We start from the raw sequence: 20782 nt of genomic DNA on the forward strand, positions 1-20782 counted from the left end.
GCAGCGTAAAATGGGACGCGCCCCACTGTGCAGCCTACCCAGCATTGATTAGACAGCAGAGAGTGGCATATTTATATTTTCTTTTTGCCGTCAAGCAGCACAGTGCAGCGCTGCTAAAAAAAGATGCAGATTGCAGAACTGCTCTCTGCACACTCTTGTGTGTCACTCCCTGCATCGAGGGGGCCATGGGTGAGGGGGGTGGCGGCGCACACCCGCCCTATGTAAGCAGCCGCCACTGATCTACACAGCAATTTTACAATCTACCATCTTGAAATCACACATTAAAATAAATTACATTACTTTTTCCAAGTCCCTGGGATCGATATAACTTAAGTCAGAAAATTACTAATATCTGGTGCAACCTTTTTTTTTTTTTTAAACATCTTACAACTATATAGTTGAGTAAAATGTCACTGATGCAATGTTGGCATATTTGTAAATTCAAAGCTTTGGGGATATGGATATATGATTAAAACAAGCAAGTTAAGAAATATTTGCAAGGACAATACATTTGGTAACATTAGATTAGCAGTAAATTATCCATCAAAGTCCAGGGAACAATATCTATTAAATGTAGACAAGAGTATCCTATCCAACATTTTGAACTTTAAAATCATAATAGCACAAATTAATTTTCCTTTCAAATAGCCACATTCTAAACACAGTTCGGTCAGGTCTTATTGCAAAAATATCTGTTTAGTACACAGTAACATAGGTTCCAGCAGCTCAAGACAGCAATCGCCTGTCCCCTTTGAACAAACTACAAGGGCAAAGGATCCAAGTCTGCTGTACAATTAACACATCACCATACTCAGGAACATAAAAACAAGAACATGTGGATATCCCACTCTGGCACAAGAGGAATGACTGCATAACACTTATGCTAACCTCCGCCCCACCATTCTCTGCAATGATCACCTTTAAGATGATACGTGTTGATCTAAAGTCTTCATACGTTGATCACTCTGCTGATACAGTCAGCATTGTTGTCAACCTATGCCAGATGTGGTGAAGAAAGCATCAAGAAACTGCTGAGTAGGTCCATAGACTTCAAGCAGATGTATAAAGTAAGATCACATACTCTTAAGCAAAATCCCAATATGATTGCATTCATGTTGCAAGAAGTTTTAAACAAGGCAAGTTGCCATCACAAATACATTGATCTAATAAAGCATTTGCAACATATTGACACGAATTGGATACAGACAATGTTTTTTAAGCATCTTCCAAAAATCCCAAAACGGCCTTTTGTGAAAGCCCAGATGTAATTTGCAAGCATTGCATTATCTGGTGAATTGCAAGTGGTTTAGTCATCAAATCCTTAGAGGCTGATTAATAGATTTACAACCAATCGGTGTTTAGTTTATTGCAGCAGAATAATCTGCCACCAATACCAAGAGTTCAAGGGGTGCCTGTATTTCTCTTCCAGGAAGTCGTTTACTTTTCCTAGGAAGTAATCTACTCTTCAAAACTTGGGCATCATATTGATGAAATGTTTAAGGTAATATTCAATCCATGTTTTTTTATTAAGGTTTCACTATCCAGCTGTATGAAGTGTTTAAAGTACATTATATAGAAACCCAAACTTACCATGCAAGGCATAGTAATGAAACTCACAGCCGAACCTCACGTAATTAGACTCGCTTAAACTTGCCATTGTATGACTTTTGGGTCAGGGGTGGAGGAGAGCAAACAAAGCAGATTTCAAATGCTTTAATTGTGCAATACAATTCCAATTGCTGAAACACACTAACCATCCAAGTATAAAAATGCTCTGCATTGCTTGCAATCAAACAGTTTTGGTAATCAACCTGAAGATCCTCCCCTTTAAAAAGAAAATGAAGCGGTTTCAGTTGGGAAATTAATACAACTGGGCACGTTGAGATGGTGCAAGGTATTTCTGCCTGACGTTGCAGCCGAACAGTGTGCCATCTTCCGTGCACAAGATCTTAACATATAGCAAGCTTCAAACAAAGCTACACGATTGCAGCCTGTAAACGGATCACTTCAAGCATACTATTTACAGTAGGATATGCAAAACCTTTCTATAACACAATGAATTAACATTCACAACTTCAGTCCTTAGTCATATGATCCAAAACAACAGCATTGGTAGCAATCGGAATAAGATCTACAGCTTACCAACTTCCACAACAAATATTTAGCTCATTAACTGCAGCAGAGAATGTGGTCATAGCTACTTAATTAGGAGATATCCCAAGTATGTTCACATCCTATGCATTGCATAGGTAATGTGGCAGGACACTGACAGCTAGGTAAGCAGTTAAGTAAGCAAAATGTTATGTTTAAAGAGCAGACCTGGTCCACATTATCCACAATCTATCTGGACTGCCTGAATTTGGATTACTTTGTATATGTCTCAATTTTGCATTTATTATCAAACTTTCCAGTTCACTATACCGGAACATGGTAGTTCACTTTACCAGAACATGTTCACATTTGGTAGGATGAACAGCAATTTCACATGATGTCTACAGAGGTTACAACCTCTGGCTCTTCAGTTGTTTTGGACTTGAACTGCCACAATCCCTCACCATTGACTATACTGGCCAGTGCTAATGCGAGTTACAGCCCAAAACATCTGGAGAACTGAAGGTTTTAGACCAATGCTATAGTTCTATGAGGCCACAACCTATTAGTGTTGGCCTCCGAACAGCATGTATATTGATGCATGAACAATCCAAACTTGGAAAGGACAAATTATTTAACATAGTAGAACAAGTTACTCTCTTACCTGGTAACATTGTTTCGATGGGATGGTCCGACGACGTATTCCATATCTATGACCTGTAATCACCACAGCTGTGCTGCTTCGGAAAATCTTCAGCGTCTGCGTCGATACGCCGCCCTCAAGGACCTCCTCCGACAGCCGACATCACTGGATGTTATAAGTAGGACACACGACGCCCGTAGCCTCAGTTGTAGTTTTTTCCACCAGAACGTGTAGCACCAGTCTTCTGCCAGTCTGACACACAAAGCCTTGTGGAAACGTAAGCTGCAATCGTATAAGAAATTCTGTAGCGTGGAAGGCAGGGAGGGAGCGATATGGAATACGTTGTCGGACCATCCCATCGAAAGAACGTTACCAGGTAAGAGAGTAACTTGTTTTTCGAGGGGATTGGGTCCTCCGACGTATTCCATATCTATGAGACTCCCAAAGCAGTACTAATGCAAGGAGGTGAGAAAAGAATGTAGAAAACAGAAATTTAGAATGCCCAAATTGCGGAGTAAAGGACCGCCTTGCCAATGGCCAGATCCTGCACACGGATGGAATCGAGGGAGTAGTGACGTACAAAAGTATGCACCGAAGCCCAGGTGGCTGCATCACAGATGTTACGAATAGGAACACCCCTCTGTAGGGCAGTAGAGGCAGCCATAGCCCTGGTGGAATGGGCCCGTAAGCCGACCGGTGGGTCCTTTCCCCGCCAAGCGGTAACACTCAGAGATAGCCAAAATAATCCAGTGAGACAAAGTCTGCTTAGTCACAGCTTGTCCCAAACGCTTTCCAGCGTAACCAATGAAGAGTTGATCATCCACTCTGACCCGGAACATGCGTGAAATATAAAAGCTTAACGCTCTCCTAGGATCAAGCCTATGGAGCCTCTCCTCTTCCTTACCAGGATGTGGAGGAGGATAAAACGCCGGAAGAACAACCTTCTGGCCTAGATGAAATTCCGACAACACCTTCGGAAGAAAGGAAGGACGAACTCCAAGGACAACCCTGTCCTTATGAAACACAGTGAAGGGTGCCTTAACTGAAAGTGCCTGTAACTCACTCACTCTGCGAGCAGAAGTGACCGCAACCAAAAATACAGTTTTAAGAGTTAACAGTCTGAAAGGGCAAGAAAGCAAAGGCTCAAACGGAGCACCCATCAGAAACTTGAGAACAAGGTTCAAATCCCAACCGGGCACCTGGAAAGGTGACGGAGGGAACACATTAGTGAGCCTTTTCAGAAACTGAGAAATTAAAAGAAATTTTAAAATAGGAACACTTCAGACGAGCGCTTAAATATGGACAGCGCCGCCAGGTAACCTTTAACGGCACCCACTTGCAAGCCCCTGTGGGCCAAAGAAAGCAAAAAAGACAGAACCATGGGAATGTCACATGCAAAAGGATCCACATTCTTAACCCTGCACCAGTCGCAGAACTTACGCCAACGGTACAGGGACTTTGTTGCTGGCTGTCTGGCCGAGAGCAACACCTCCATCACGTCTTCAGGGAGGTCCAATCCTTATACCTCAACCTTTCAGAAACCAAGCGTGAAGGTTGAGGGATGTGACCTCTGGATGGAGAACATGACCCCCCCCTCCCGTGAGAGCAGATCGTCTCGGTAGGGAAGACGACGTGGAGGGCAGATGGACAAGTCGAGAAGATCCGGGTACCACGTCCTGCGGGCCCACGCCAGAGCAATGAGGATCATCCGGGAACCGAACCTCAGTAACCTCCGCAGTACTTGCGGGATGACGGGGACTGGAGGAAACACGTACAGCAGTGGGAATGACCACTTCACCACGAACACGTCTCCTAAGGCTCCTTTTGGAGGAAATTCCCGCAAGCAAAACCTCTCACTTCCGGTTGACACTGGAGGAGAAGAGATCCACTTGAGGGGTCCCCCAAATGGCAAAGATCTCCAGGAGAATCTCCTGAGCCAACTCCCACTTGTGAGAGATCGCGCCCTGCCTGCTGAGAGCGTACGCCATCTCGTTTTCGTCTACGGCCAGATGAATTGCCGAGATCGAAACTTCCTGCTGGATTGCCCAGAACCAGAGCTGCATCTCCTCCCTGCAGAGAGGAAGTGATCCTGCCCCCCCTTTTTGTTGAGGTAGTGCATGGCCACCGTGTTGTCCGTCAGGATCAGGACATTCTTCCCTCGCACAGTCGGCAGAAAAGCCTTCAGGGCTAGCCTGCGGCCCACAGCTCCAACAGATTGATATGGGGACTAGACTCCGATGGAGACCAACGACCGCTGACTCAACTCGTTGGCATGAGCTCCCCGTCCCGTGAGGGATGCGTCCGTCACGATCGTCACCTCCGGCCAGGGTAGCCAAAACGGAGCCCCTTCATCATATTGTCTTCGACGGCCCACCACAGAAGGCCCTGGGTGACCGAGGACGGCACCTGAACAGAGACCACTGGAGCTTGAGTGCCCATTGCAAAGATCTCATGCGCAACCTGGCCTCTGGCACCAGAAGAATGCAGGATGCCATGAGGCCGAGCAATCTCAAGAACTGGCAAGCTGAAACTTGTGCACCATCTGCTGAATGTGATGAGCCCTCACCTGGGGAGGAAAACACTGCCCCAGGGACGTGTCGAGCACTGCTCTGATGTACTGGAGCCTCTGAGTTGCTGTCAAATGGGACTTCTTTAAGTTGAGTGAGAAGCCCAGCTTGTGGAGGGAGTGGCAAGTGACTGACAGATGATCCAGGACTTGCTCAGGAGAGCGTGCCCTGATCACCAATCGTCCAGGTAGGGGTAGACGTGAATCCCCTCCCCCCCCTTTCCTGAGGTGCATTGCCACCACTACCATGAGCTTGGTGAAGACCCTCGGGGCAGAGGTCAATCCAAACGGCAGGACCCGAAATTGAAAGTGCGAGTCGCCAACCGCGAACCTCAGGTGGTACTTCTGCTTTGGATGTATCGGCACATGAAAATAAGCGTCCTTGAGGTCAAGAGACACCAACCAGTCCTGAGGTTGAAGGGCCTGGAGGACTTGAGAGAGAGTAACCATCTTGAACTTGCCCTTCCTGAGGAGTTTGTTCAAACCGCGCAAGTCCATGATGGGTCTCAAGGCCCCTTCTTTCTTGGAAATAAAAAAAAATAAAAAAAAAAAAAAAAAAAAGGGGAATACCATCCCTTGTTCCTCTCCGCTACAGGCACCAGTTGTATGGCGCCTTTCTCCAGCAGGGATTGAATTTCCTGCGCAAGAAGCGGATCCAGACTCTTCAAAGAGAGATTCCCTGGTGGATTGTCTAGAGGCCTCTGCCGGAAAGGAAGACAGTAGCCTTGGGTTATGATCTCCAGAACCCACACATCTGAAGTAATGGCGCACCACTCTGCGAGATGCTGCGCCAGCCTTCCCCCAACCGGTGAACCATGGGACATGGCCTCATGACTGAGCTGAAGCGGCTGCGGCGTTGCCTGAGGGCAAAGAGGCAACAGCCCGAGCGGCCTTGGCACACCGAGTACCTTGTTTTCCACCTCTGGCACTTCTACGGTGGCCCCTTTGACTGGAGCTCCTCTCGCTTTACCAAAGGATGAGTAATAACGAAAGGAACCTCCCCTCCATTGCTGTCCCCTAGGACGAAAAGGCGGAGGTTGGTGAACTGCAGTGCTCAATGACTTCGCTGCAGCTTTGGAGGTCTGCAACCTCTCAAGGCTCTCGTCAGCCTTGCTGCCAAAAAGATGCTCCCCGTCAAAGGGCACGTTGAGGAGCCAGGAGCAAACCTCGACATCCGCAACCACGCAAACCTGCGTATCACGGTGCTCGCCTCCATGGACCAGCTGACGCAATCTGCCATGTCCAAACTAGACTGAACAGCCTCACACATGGCATCCTTGCCATCCTGAACCACGTCAAGGAAACCATCCTGTTCGTCCTCTTCAGGAAGATGTTCAGCCGCTAAGGAAACACAGTTCCACAGAGTGTGCGTTTAACGTGACAAGGCACAAACGGAGTTTGCCGCCTGAAGCGCCATACCGCCTGAAGAAAACTTTCTTCGCCCAGTCGTCAAAACGCTTGCTGTCCCTATCAGGAGGGATGGTAGGATACAACACCTGCTTTGCCGGGGCCGTAGCCGCCTGCACCACCAAACTCTCTGGAGTGGGGTGCTTGGTCAAGTAGCAGGGGTCGCTACTGGCTGGGCTGCAAAGACTTGCCCACTGCCGGGAGACTCTCCAGAGCAGTCCAAGCCACCGTTGCCGCCGCCGCCACCCTCCTCCTCCTCCTCCTCCTCTGTAGAGCCATATAGAATGGCAGTACCGGGTCAGTTAGTGGACCTTGGTCGAGGATATCCGTAAGGTCATCCTGAAGAAAATCCCCTGGGAGAGCAGACCATTCCAAGTTCTCAGTGACCCTGGACATAAGGCGCCGGTACGAGGAGTCGGCATGAGTGCCAGGCTCAGGCCTACAAAACTCCACCTCCGGAGAGGTGTCCAGCCCACTGGCATCGTGCAGAGACTGCCACAGGTCCTCAATTTGGCTATGAGAGAATCTTGTCCAGCACCGTATCCGGAACCATGCCATCATCAGAGCCCTCATCCACCTCTGAAATAAACTCAAGCTGGTGGTAAGAAGTCACAGAATGTGGACAAGGGGCCATGCTTGACCTTTGCCAGAGCCTTTCTAGGTGGTTCCACCAAGCCCCTGGGAACACCCGTCGAAACAGCCTCGAAAGGTGCTGAGTGAATCGGCGTCGACGCCCAACACGGCGCCGATGACATCAACACAGTCCTCGAGGCCGGAGCCCAGAGCGTGTCCCTCGACAGCCTGGGCGCCGATGACTTCTTCGGAGGCGGGGCCTCGAAAGAGTCCGGCGACGACCTCGGCGTTGACGTCTTCCTCGAAGACACCACAGGTGCACACGGTCTCGAGCGCGTCTGGAACGGGCATGACGAGAAAGATTCTCCTTGTCCGAGTGGGACCTCTCCAGCGAATCGTGCCAACCACCCGAGCCCGAAGGTGTGCGAGCGGTGTCTCTCGACCGATCACAACCGACCCCACTCGGAGGCGCGGACAGACCAGTGCCCTGCGATTCGAGAATCGCCAACATTTTCTTCCCGAAGGAAGCACATTCCTCCGGCTTCGCATGTTTGGTGGGGTAAGGGGTCCTCAGATGAGGAAGGCGACCAATGACGGCACTTCCGGGAGTGCCTCGAAGAGGCAGTGGAGTGGCAGGACCGACTCCGGGACCGAGACCCACTGGACTTCCGATGACGACGCAGAGAGTCGCCCCTTCGAATCGTCCATCGAAAGCCCCGCAGACCTCGACTTCCATGGCTTGGACACCTTAGCTACCGATAACTTCTTGCGCCCCCGCAAGGCTTTGGACTTGAGCGACTGGCAGTCACAGTCATCCGTGTCATGGGCCTCCCCAAGGCACCAGAGGCAGGCGTAGTGCGAGTCCGTCACCGACATCTTGGACCCACAGTCCCCACACTTCTTAAAGCCCAGACGCGGGGTGGAAGACGAGATAGACATCTTCACGAAGAATATACTTCACAATACGAACAGGTTCGAAGAACCAAGAAAGAACAGAAACTCCAAAGAGTCGAGGTACACCGAAATCTCTGAAGTGAACACGTTCGCAGAAAAAACGGAACTGAGGCTACGGGCATCGTGCGTCCTACTTGTAACATCCAGTGATGTCAGGAGGTCCTCAAGGGCGGAGTATCAAAGTCATCGACGCAGGAGCTGAAGATTTTCCGAAGCAGCACAACTGTGGTGATTACATGTCATAGATATGGAATATGTCGGAGGACCCAATCCCCTCGAAACTATTGTACTGTACAGTCACCTTTCCTCAATATGTCTGGAACAGTCTTTGAAAGGGGATGTGACTAGAGCACTTGCAACTCAATTAATAAGGTTTTGCACTAACGCCTGAACAGTACTTGTCCCATTATGCTCCCTCTGGCTTCATACCACCGGTCCTTTACATTTCTAGCTATTTATAGATACATTGTTAAGGAGATACAAAAGAGTCATAATGAAAAGGAGCAGGCGGCGGGGTTATGGACAAAGCACACATAAGTTACTAGTGAGTGAAGTAAGGTTACTTACCTGCAAACACAGGTCTGCAGCTTTTGTATCTTTTAGCGTCACATGTCTATGAAAATTTCAACGAAATGGGAACCATGGTAAAACCAAAGAACATACAAATATGTCAACATCATGTGTATGACAAATGCATAAAGGATTTTTTTCAAAGGTCTTATGGCTTGTTTCCCCTGGTCCCCCTCCCCCGAGATGACTTCGGCCTGCTGACCCCTCAACCAACCATCTCCATCTCCTCAGATTAAGTTACCAACTTTCTGGTCAACATTCGGGGCGGCTGGAGGGCAGAATATGCAGCTCACCTATGAATAACACCAATGCTGCAGAATCATATTTACAGGCAATAGCTATTTTCACTAGTATTTGATCTTTTATAGAGTAGTATGCTTTCATCAGTAGAAGAGCAAGCCATGTTCATCTGGAATGCAGGTCAGACTTCTTTCTATTGAACGTAGTTGATCACTACCATTCCTTCTTGCATTTGTCTAAACTGTGATGCTTGCAAACACTTCTTAAAGACTTCCATGTTGTAGCCCCACAAATTTTCAAAGTCAGCATATAACCCATTAGCCTTATAAAAGCAAACATTGCGCTGTTAACCAACCATCTGGTTAGCACAGCTCCTGTACGTGTGTGGAGCTTTCTTTAACTTACAACATGCAATAAACAGCTCAGATGATTCCCTGAAAAGTACAATTTAGGTTGAAATCAAAAACGGGTCTGCATTTTGCTGACCCTGCACCACAGAGGTGACTTCTACTAGAAATGACTTCCATGCTTGGTACTTAAGCCATGCCAAATGTACTGGCTCAAAAGAAGCTGACATAAATTCAGCTCAACACTATGTTTATTTCCCATACTCCAAATGATGGAATGGGGGGGGCAGGAGGGGAACAACAAATCCAAGCTATCTACCAAATTAAGTCGGCAAGGAAGGATATCATGCAGGTGATCAGCCTCACAGCAGGAAAACTCCACTGACATCCACGGGCATTTTAAAACTGGATCTTCCAAGATTCACACACCCATTCCTCCTCAATTCTACTCACCTGCCACTTCATAGTGATTTCATCTCACCTTTGACTCTCCCTACTCCCTTTACTGATCTGAACTTCGGTTCCCAAGGGCGTTCATCCTACCAGCACCTTCAGACCATACCAATGGTATATAAGGCACTATATAAATGCAAAATAACATAACATCTAATTTGCCATGCAACCCAACCAACAACATCGTCCTCATATGAACCATGCACTCCATGACTACTTCTGTCAACATTTCCAACATCTCCTTTGATGACTACATGCCTCCAGGAAACCTCGAAGATGTCTAAAGGACTGTAACACAATGGAAATCAAACAAGTAGCCAAGCCCACTCAAAGTCAAGCCAACATCCTAAAGCTGGCTTTCACAGCTACTAGAGCCTTCAGAATTAGCCAGGACTACACCAGTGAAACCAAAGGGTCACCCAACCAACCCTAATTACCAGTGAAAACACTCATAAATCCATCATTGACAACTCAAGCCTACCAAGGCCATGCCCCCACTCTATCCTAGCTAAAATCTCGGACAAGAACTCCAATACTGACACATTCTTGGACTCATTCAGTCCAACCAACAGAAGCAACCAGGATCTGCTCATTGTCAGTTGCATCATGGGTGCATATACAATATTTTCTATTACCCTAAATCATATTCTGAAAGCTCATTAATAGAGCATGTTTTCAAACACCATTAAAATCACCTACAGAGCCAACTCATGGATCTCAACGTTAGTCAGACTATAAGCTAATGCCCTAGGGGTAATCTTTTTTAGGTCAGGGTTCAGGTGCTAAGCCACTTTTGAGATTAAGAACATCCATCTTCCATCAGAGGCAGGGTGATTGGGCTTGCCTGTTGGCAATTCAAACCCTGCTCATTCCCACTATCTGAGAGCCAACCAGGAGGGTGCCATGTAGTTTACAAAATTCTTATCATTTGTAGCATGCAGACTTACTTGGATGGATGCAAAAGTAAATTGAGATTCTGGGGGGGAAGCAATGACATCAAGGTAATTCAACCAATGCCCACCACAGGACACAATGCATTGTCCATGTAGGCTCAAATGCACTTTTTATTTGGCATCAATTGCTCCTCTTTTGATGGGGAGGAGAGTGGCAGGAGATGCATAGCTCAAACACAGTGGACAGCAAGAGAGGTACTGTGACAAAGTCCCTTGTTTATGTCTTGGGGCATTGATCAAGGCTTCTGAGAAAGTGAATGGTGGAGTTCGGGTGGTGTGCAGTGCATCCCTTGGTTGGGCATGCTTATTTCACAGAACAGAAGTCAGTCACATGAGAAATGTTACTTGGCAATCCAACAAAAGAATAAAACTTGAATTGCCCCGGAACGTTTTCCCCAGACATCCACATTTGTACGAGTGATATATTGTTGCCAATGCAACCAGCAGTTTCCACTTGCGAGTTTAGTTTATTTGTATAGGGCAGCCGAACCCTGGGGTAACTGGGCGCTTTATAATTTCAACAGTGGTTACAGAAGGTTGCATATACAGTGTGTGAAAGCAGATGAAACAATACAAAGGATAGTGTGAGGGACCGGGTTACAAGGTGGTCCTTGATGAGACATAAATTAGATACAGAGTACATGAGTCACATCTTTGATACAAAGGAAACATTAGATGCAAATAAGACAGGTACCGGTTTAGGCTATGTGTCGACGACAATCTATTGCTGGGATCAAATTGTAATTTCACTCCTTTTACAAACATCTGATGCACACATTCAAGATTTACTGTTATTAATCTCACATGCTGATCAGTCAAAGCGTTGTGCACTTCGTGGGTAGTGATCCGCAGCAACAGGAGAGGAAAAGTGAAATACACAATGAAGGAGAGGCCAAATAAAGTCTTGGTACAGCACCAGGTGGGCTAGTAAGTGGCAGACAATTCCAGCCCCTCATCAATTGCAGGACAAAATCTGCAGACCCACAGAGCTCAGCCCAGGACGAGGGAGCACAAGACTATGGAAGCCCACAGGCTCAACATGGCAGTGCAAATTGTGGTGGAGCAACAGGCAGGTATTTTAAGAAGAGTGGAGGAAGGAGCTGGAGCTGCGAATAACAGGACCCAGCACCAGGCTGGGGCTAGAGCCTATGCACAATCAGGAAAGGGATTAAAGTGCAGGAGCAAGAGCCAAGGCAAGAAGTACAAGCACCACCCAGAGAGAGGAAAAGGTAGAAGGGACACAGAAGACTGACAGAAGAAATAAAAATAGTTGACACCAGCGGTAAGTAGATAGAGTGTGGCAGCCTAAGAGGAAAAAAAACAGGGGAAATGAGTTACACCTCTGGTGGAAGTGGTTATAAGGAAACCCAGGAAAGGGGTAAAGAGCAAGCGAAAATCAACACCACGATGTGGTAGCAGAAAAGGCATAGCAGGAAGTAGCAAGCAAACGTGAATTACCCAGAGGTGGTAGACCTAAGGAGAATACAAGAGGCGGTAGCCCGGAAGGGGAATGCCAGGAGGCAGTATTCAGAAGGGGCATAACAGCAGGAAATTGAGGCGAGTAGATCATTGGGACAGTTGCAGGAGTAAACACCAAGAGGTTGAGTAAACAAAGAGGTGGGTAAGAGGAAGAAAGAACAGACCAGGAAGTGTTAAGATGAGGTGAACATCTGAAGAAATAACAGTAGCGAGAGGGTAGCCAATATCACAAGGTGTACACTGAAAATCAGGACACGTGGAAGCAAGAGCTAAACAGGATAGAGAATCTGGATACAAGCAAAGGGAGGTGATTAACCACACTGTAATTAATCATAAACAGGTGGCAAAGAACCAAATCTAGTAGGAGAAGGCGCTTGAAAGGAGACAGTATGTCAAAAGTAGGAAAAACAGCAAGGGGGGGGAGAGAGAGAGGGGTAACAAGATCAGAAAGGGAGAGCAGAGTACCAGCTGGATGAGATCTTTGCTTGGGAAGAGTAGGTTGGTGAAGGAGAGGAGCCCATATGGGGCAGAGGAGGAGTAGGGATTGTAACTTTAGAAAGGGGAAGGTGAGAATAAAGGTCAAGGCGAGGCCTTTTGTAAGAAGTTAATAAGGGAAGTGGAAAGAGTAAAGAAGACCAGGAAGCAGTAGGGAATTTAGACGGGCCCAAGGAATAGAGGATTAGGGTTTAGTGGCATGGATATCCAGTATGAAGGAAGAGAGCAGTGGTGTTCTACCTCCGACCATCCTCACCTTGCCCAAATCTGGGAATATGTACCTGCTATAGCATCCACCAACGCCCTGTCCTCTGCAGAGAATGGGGAGTCTGATAAGGCGCCTGGAAGAGGACGAGCCTCCGATATGAGGAGACTAGAGCACTGTAAAGCTATGAAGAGAAAGACTAACGAAAGAAGGGTGCCAGAACCCCTAAGGTCATGAATTGAGGGGAGGCACAGAGCACCCCAGAAGCCTAAGATTGTGAATTGAGCAGAGATACGGAGCACCGCAGAAGAGAGACTGCAGTAAAACGGAGGAGCCGAGAAACCATCCTAAAGGTTTAATTTTCCTTGGACTTTTAGATTCCCTGTACTTTTGCTGCCATAGATGTTTGTGATCCGTTCTATTTTTATTTATTGCATTTATGTACCGCCCAGAGGTATCACAGCTTTCATACAGAAAAGAGATTGGTGAGGACGTCGGTAGGAACTACAGAACAATTAGTCATATTTGTTAAACAACCAAGTTTTCACACTCCTTCTGAAAGTCAGGTAGGAACATTTATTTCTGATGCAGGGGGGGGTAGGAGTTCCAGAGGGAGGAGGCTGTGACAAAGAAGCGTGCGCCTCCTGCTCTTATACTGTTGTATCTGGGGGTGGAGAGAGTGATGCTGGTAGAGGATTGTAACAGCCGTAAGTGGTGTTTGTGAGATTCTGTTCTTGAAGTACAGTGGAGCTTCTTTGTAGATGCATCTGTGTGCAATGGTGAGAGTCATGAACCCGATGCAGGCTGTGATTGGAAGGTGCTCATGAGGAAACCATTGCAATAATCAAGTTTACGATGGCTTCTGCCAGTGTGAGGCAGTTCTATGGAAAGAGGAATTGTCTGCTTAGTGAGATCATCTTGGCCATGGAGGCGCCCAAGGCATTGATGTTTTTAGTCATGGAAAGCTAAGCGTATGAGTGGATTCCTAAAGCTTTAACATGTTTCGATCCAGGTATGCTGGTGCCAACAATGAGGAAGGAGGAGAAGGCAGTATCTAGGCGTTTGAGACAGAATGGGGAGCACACAAATAGTTGCTCCGTTTTGTCATCATTTAGGCACAGATTGTGGGTGGCCATACAGAATTTAACGTCGTAGACTATTTATAGCAGTAGCAGTAGTGTCCTCCGTGTTGTTGCCAGAGAGGAGGTATTGAGGGTCATCAGCGAAGTTGGTATACTTGATGTTAAGTGAGTCAAGTAAGTCGAAAAGAGGCTTTCTATAAATGTTGTACAATTTTGGGGAGAAGCAGGAGCCTTAGGGTACACCAATGGGGACATTGATGGAATCTGCCGCTGAGTCAACACTGAAGACCCTGGAAGGAGCGTTCACAGAGGAAGGATATGACCCAGGCAGTAGCTTCTGGTGAGAATTGGAAGTTAGAGCAAAGATGTTGGTACAGCAGGTCACAATCCACTAGGCCAAAACCTGCAGGTGGTCTAGCAGAAGGAGGATGGCCAGGTTTCTCAGAGTCACAGAAAGTGTGTAACTGGAATTTTAGGTCTAGCAGGGCTGTTTCTGTGCTATATTTGGAGCAGAATCATGATTGCCTAGTGCCGAGAAAGTGGTGCAGTTCAAGGAATAGTTGTACTTGGTGGTAGGCCATGCAATCCATGATTTGCAGGAGAAAGGGTACAGTGGTAATGGGATGGTAGTTGGTGGGGGAAGGTCGAGCAAGGGTTTAAGAATCAGTGTGACCCCAAGCAGCTTTAAGGCTAGATGGGATTGTACTTGTCGCAAAGGAGGTGTGGACATATTCCATAAGGACAGTGGTCAGTGTGGTGGCACAAAGTTTGCTAATATGGCAGGGCACGTGTCGCCCTTGCAGTTCGAAGGTTTGACGGTCAAGATGGTTTTAAGTAGGTTGGCATGGGAGACTTAGGCAAAACAGAAGGGTTGGGGAAGGGGTATTGTGAATTTAGAGTAAGCGGGTTTTATCCTGAATGTGTTACAGAATTTTTGTTACCACATTCATTGTGTACCACATTGTAAAGGACCCCCGAATAAAGTTGCAGTGAAAATAAACGTGCTGGTTATTCAATTCCTGGCATAGATGTAACAGTGCCTTCAGGGGTTTTTCATGACTGCTGCATTCCAGTTAACATTAATGTCCTGGCTAACAATCAACTCTACCTCAAGGTCAACTCTACCACAACTGTAATACACGCTCTCTCACACTTACCCAAGACTGGATGTTAAAGCACCCACCTCGCTTGAACCCCCTCGGCTCCCACCAAGACAGAATTTATCATAGGATGCCAGCCACCAAGCAAACAAATCTAACAATGGGTGTAAGAAATCAAAATGGACAAATCCTACCTACCATCCCCCCTTACTAAAGTAGTCCATAAACTCGCTACACTGGCTATCTCTGCCATGTCTGCACCACCTCCGACAATGCCAGAAATAAAAACGAAGGCTGCTTCCGAGTCACTGCTAAAACCATCCCCAGAGGAGTGCAAAACTGCAAATCCAGAAGCTGCGAGCAAATCAAGAAAGGCAGGAGAAAATTCCTGTCTGTAAAAGCCACAGTTATGGAAAACAAAAGGGACAAAAACAATACATGCAACTAGTGGAAATATCAGGTCCGATCTTCTTTTGTGACAATAAAGGACACCCATGAGTGGAAGCTGTTGGCTATGTGATGGTGGGGGATGGGTAGCATGGGGTAGGAGGGGAGATGTGCCCCAGGACTGTGCACAATCATGAAAGTGTGCTGTGCATAAAATATCTGAATTTCAGGCTTATGAGGGCATTCCAAGTGTGGAATAATCGAAGCTGAGGTGAAGGAATCGTTTCTGTGATGTATGTTTTTTTAGATTGATTTTGCAATGTCCAAGACAATATAAAAATGTTGAATCCAATACATTAATCTGTTTATAATTGAAAAAAATCAATCGACATCTATACTGGACCAGAGGTTGAAATGTAGCCATCATAGAGCCCTACACTGTTTTCTCTCATCATTGAGAATCTTTGGGTATCTGCTTTCTCAAAGGTTGTCAATGGATGACATAAATGCAGCCATATTTGTACTATGGGCAAGTCTCCTAGTTCAAAACAAACATCCAACTAAATCATGACACTGTTGAGTACTGAAAACTAGTTTTAACTGATTCAGCAAGAACAGGGGCAAGACAGGTTAGCCTTAATGGTTCCTTTCATGGCAAATGATTTTTAAGAGACTGTTTTAAGTACAGGATATCTAGCATTTAAGCAACCAGCATTTTCATAAGCTGATGAAATAGGTGAAAGATTGTGTGCCACTGAAAAAGGATGTGGGAGAAAAGAAAAAAAAACAGACATCAAAGCATGTGTGTCGACATGCATTGTATCTTTGCACATGTACAGTGTATACATATTGAATTGTTGCAGTTCAAAAAATGTTCTTCCACTGGCATTTCCGTCAGTTAACCCATGCTCTGTCGTTCTAATTATTTTTAGCACACTGGATTTCCTTTCGTACTGATGCTTGAAGTTTTATTTTTATTTCAGTTCATAAATTATTCTCAATACCATATTAAGGTATCTTAAATCGTATGTTTTTTCCAAGTCAGTGATTAAACCAAGCTTTACACCTTTTCAGTTCGTTTAGCTTCAGCAAAATTGTTCATAAGAGCTAACGAGATAAGTCAACGAGTCATTGCAGAGATCCGTTTCAAACCTGAAGGTCTGCGGTTCTACTCACCGGTCTACTAAGATTTGTCTGCAAAGTTCCAGAAAACGAGCACCGCAGGGTAACAATATACACATGTCATATTTGTCAAAGGCACCAACATATCTCAGGGGAGCTGAACATTCACATTATAAAATATAAATATGGTTATAATCGCAAAGAGAAATGTTTGTAACTGTATGAAACATTGGGTAGATCAACAATGTGGACTCAAATGTCTTGCTGACCAGAAGCTTGTGCTTACATTTTGCAAAAACTCAAATAAGCGCAGATGTAAAAATAAGCTATTCAAACAGCAAAAGCTGCCCTTGCGCATTCACTTGAATTTCCTCTGTGATAATGACTTCTATAGAGAAAATGCAAAAACAATACTTCAGGGTTATGCATAAAGTCAATTATCAAGTTCCAAGAATCAGAGGAAAACTTTAGATGAAGTGGTGTCCTCCATGTCAGTTCTGAAAGGAGGAACATAATAGCGATGAGGGACAGATTTAGAGAAAACATTTTCTCAAATGCGAAGAAGGATACGCAGGAAGGAGACAAACCGTGACTGTATTTAAATAGACTAGTTTGTTGAATGCTTATGGATACCACCATCTAACACACAAGAATCTTCTTGAAGGTTTACAGTAAAACTCAGATGCGTCCCCTTATGGATATTCCATTCGAAATGAAGACTTACAAAAAGAGACAGAGCGCACGTTAACACATTGCATTAATACTCATTAAGATTGTGGACCAGTTTCTAAAACTAGTTGTCTGCCTCTATGCAGCAGCATTACACAAGTACATTGTTACATTAAGCTGTGCTTAAACTGGTGCCATTAGTAGCTCTGGCACATTCTTGAAACATTAGCTGAACCGGTTAATATCCTGACCATGAAGTTTGATTAATAAATGACAAAAGTAACACGCGCAATGAGCACAAACATGAACACCTGACATTTTTTGTATAATATACATTTTTCAGTCTTTAAAATGGTTTCCCAATATGCATTTCTCCATGAAAAGTCATTTATTTGTTTCCTATAAATGTATTAATGCAAACCAAACTAACATGGGCGGAGTTAGTAGTTCTTACCTTGCACGGTCTTACGGACTACAGTAAGAAATAAATGTCAATGCTTTCTGACATTAAAGGGTGGCTTTGTGGTTTGAATATGTTGGTTGAATTGCATTCATACATTAAAACACAAAGGAATAAGAGCAATTAAACAAACCATTTACAGAATGTGTTTGGTTTAAACATCCAATTAAAAGCTTTTAGTAAAAGGGCTAAACAAAGTGCATTCGATCAACCTGTAGTATAAATTCTTGCTTTTCATGACAGCCAGTTGTAAAAAACAACAAAAAATAAAAGCATTCCAATGTTTGCTCTCAAGTCTCCTGAACTGGCCTGTATGTTTGTTGACCACATTAATATTTTGACTTGGAATGCTGGCAAAAAAAGCTACGTGTTAAGGACTGTGAACCCCTTCTTCCTTTCTATGCAAAATAGAAACTAAACACTTGCTTATCTTATTTCATAAGCAAATAATAAAAAACCTTAAATATACAGTATGAAAATATAACTTAAAAAACTTTGAAAATAGCCAAACAGAACAAACGTGGATTAGGAAATCTTTGTTCTGCCCTTTTGTTCACATGTACCTCGGGTGAAGTACTACACAATTAGGATCCTTAAAAAAATATTAAGTTATAGTCTGTAGCATTTAACAATAAAATTATCCTTGCTTGCAGAACGGTTAGGTTGAAAAAAGCCAGTTTTAGTAGAAAACACACAGGCTTCGTCCAGCAATCTTCAAGGACACCATTTGTTCTCACTCCTTGATCCCCAAAAAAAAAAAGTCAAAGATCTCAGTCATCTTCTCCAATAATGGTGTAACTAGGCACAAATCGGGTCATCGGCTGGTCCTTAATATTCATTTCTCCATGTGCTGTAAAAACGCTCTTGCATATTTGGTCAGTGTATCTGTAGTGCAACTGATCTGGAAATCTTGAACTCTCCCTGTCCGGACTCTTATTCCAGCTTTGACTGGTCGTCTTATGTGATTTTTAGAAACCAAAAAGGACCACTGTGGCAAAAGAAAGCCTGTTCACCAAGGACATGTCCTGAAGTGATCCCAGAAGAACAAACAAGAAAAAAGGGTCATACGGGTAATCCAAACCGATGTTTCTTTTTCTTGACCGGCTTTGAATTAGTTAATCGCCTGAGATCCTCTTCCACATCAGATTCTTCCATTTCATCATCTGCCGATATAAGGATCTAACAAAAATACATATATAAATAACAGGTTTAGCGAAAAGTAATAAAAAAAAAAATCATATTACGACAATAGTCCAATTGCCTGCCACCTGATCAGAAGACATTACCAGTGAAGTCTATACTCAGTCTGGGCGTCACCTTTGAGATGCAAGACATGGCAAGCAAAATGAATAAAGAGCAAGCAACTTATCAAAGGGACTAATGTACTCTTCTGTTCATGTTCACCTTTCTTCTATACCTGAGAGAATCCCGTTCCATGGAATGAGACCCCAACAGTTTCTGGCCACAACAGGCACATCTAGGCCTCAGCATTCCTTTCCCATCTGCTTTCTCCTCCAAACGAAAATAATCTAGTCTTGGCAAAAGGTTGACTGAACGGGTTTCAACCCACTGGACACAGACCAGATGTTCATGTATTACAGAACAGCAATAATTAACACCATGTGGCACATTTAGCAATAAATATTTCAGGAGATGAGTCGCCAAGGCCAACAAGTATGCATGTGATCTAAACGACGGCATGAAATCCTTTAAGAGGTTGCTTGTAAGCTTTTTATAAGAAACACTACTTAGAAGACTGCTAGCTTTACAAGACTGCTTTTCAAGGGAGATGATGCTGTAGGTCACAAAGACCCTGTCTAATGAACACATCTCAATTATACTCTCTAGGGAAAATGTCAGCACACTTCTGATAACCAAATTCGAATTAGTTACCAAAATAAGTTACAGGTATGTAACTTGTGTTTTACAGCATTTGTAGCTTTCATATTTTCAGATGTGTTGAATATTTTCCATCATCAGGATTAGAATCCTCTGTTTTATTAAATCAGTTTGAATTTAAGACCAGAAACTGCATTCACTTTAGTGCTCGATCAGATTCGTTTTTGGGCCATTTGCCCTTCCACCAATAGACATTCCTCCCATTAACGCCACTGCTGGAGGTAATCTTCAGATTCTTGTAATGTACGAAAAGGATGGAGCCCCAAGTGGGGTTGGCAGCAGGGCTCTGTGTGGATCTATGAAAGGTACCAATGCTGGAGAACAGTTGTTACAGTTAAGAAAATGTTTCCTTTTCTAAATCGGATCCTTCATAGATTCAAACGCTTTGAATATATTACAAAGCAGTTAGAACACATGAGGCCGCACTTTCAAGGGAGGAAGAAACACATGAGGCTCAGTTAAACTGCACAGCCTCTTTTAGCAACCATGTGCCAACTCCACTTTGGCTAAAATGCGGAGAGGTTGGCACTTTGAGAGCTAATGCTTTACCTTCTGGCACAACAGTTCTAGGAACGTGCCTTCCAGGGCAAAAGACGAGCCTGGGAGGAAAGATAGCTCAGGGACAACACGTTTATTTTGGAAGCAAGACAACGACGCACAAAACGGGTTTGAATCCTGATCCCCCGTGCTTAGAAGTCACTTGCTGGTATTAAGCGTGTTACAAATGAATATATAAAAATAAAGCAAACAACGTTGTGGCTACCACTGCCCCTGTAAAATAAACTTTTTACTTTTCCAGAAAGAGTTCTTGCAGCCCTATCTGGCAAATCCAAATGGCTATGCCAGCCTCAGATTCTGATTACCAATGCCATTATCGCAAAGGAGATCAAAGAACGCCGACTCATTCATTGTCTCAAGCTGCAAAGCTTTACATTCCTTGTATTGTGGAAGGAACCAGCAGCATAGCTAAGGGGTAGCCAACTCATCTTGGAAACAAAACCTTTTTTTAAAAAAAACAGCCTCCTGGATGGAGAGGTAGACCAGTCAGGGACAACCGGCTGGTTAAAAGAGACACCAGAACTTATGG

General features: G+C 44.9%; 1 protein-coding gene across 2 annotated transcripts in view; it reads right to left on the bottom strand.

Annotated features, from left to right (window-relative positions):
* STIMATE (STIM activating enhancer) overlaps positions 1-20782 on the bottom strand; it is a 620507-nt gene that overhangs the window by 341972 nt on the left and 257753 nt on the right. Inside the window, exon 8 of one of the 2 annotated variants that reach the window (XM_069643543.1) lies at positions 18865-18975. In XM_069643543.1, coding sequence (XP_069499644.1) covers positions 18865-18975 — 111 coding nt within the window. Of the gene's footprint in view, positions 1-16486; positions 18976-20782 lie in introns of those variants that run through there. The other variant, XM_069643541.1, reaches the window with a different exon arrangement.

Source organism: Ambystoma mexicanum, chromosome 2p, assembly GCF_040938575.1.
Source record: "Ambystoma mexicanum isolate Mex_15411 chromosome 2p, UKY_AmexF1_1, whole genome shotgun sequence".
NCBI lineage: Eukaryota > Metazoa > Chordata > Amphibia > Caudata > Ambystomatidae > Ambystoma > Ambystoma mexicanum.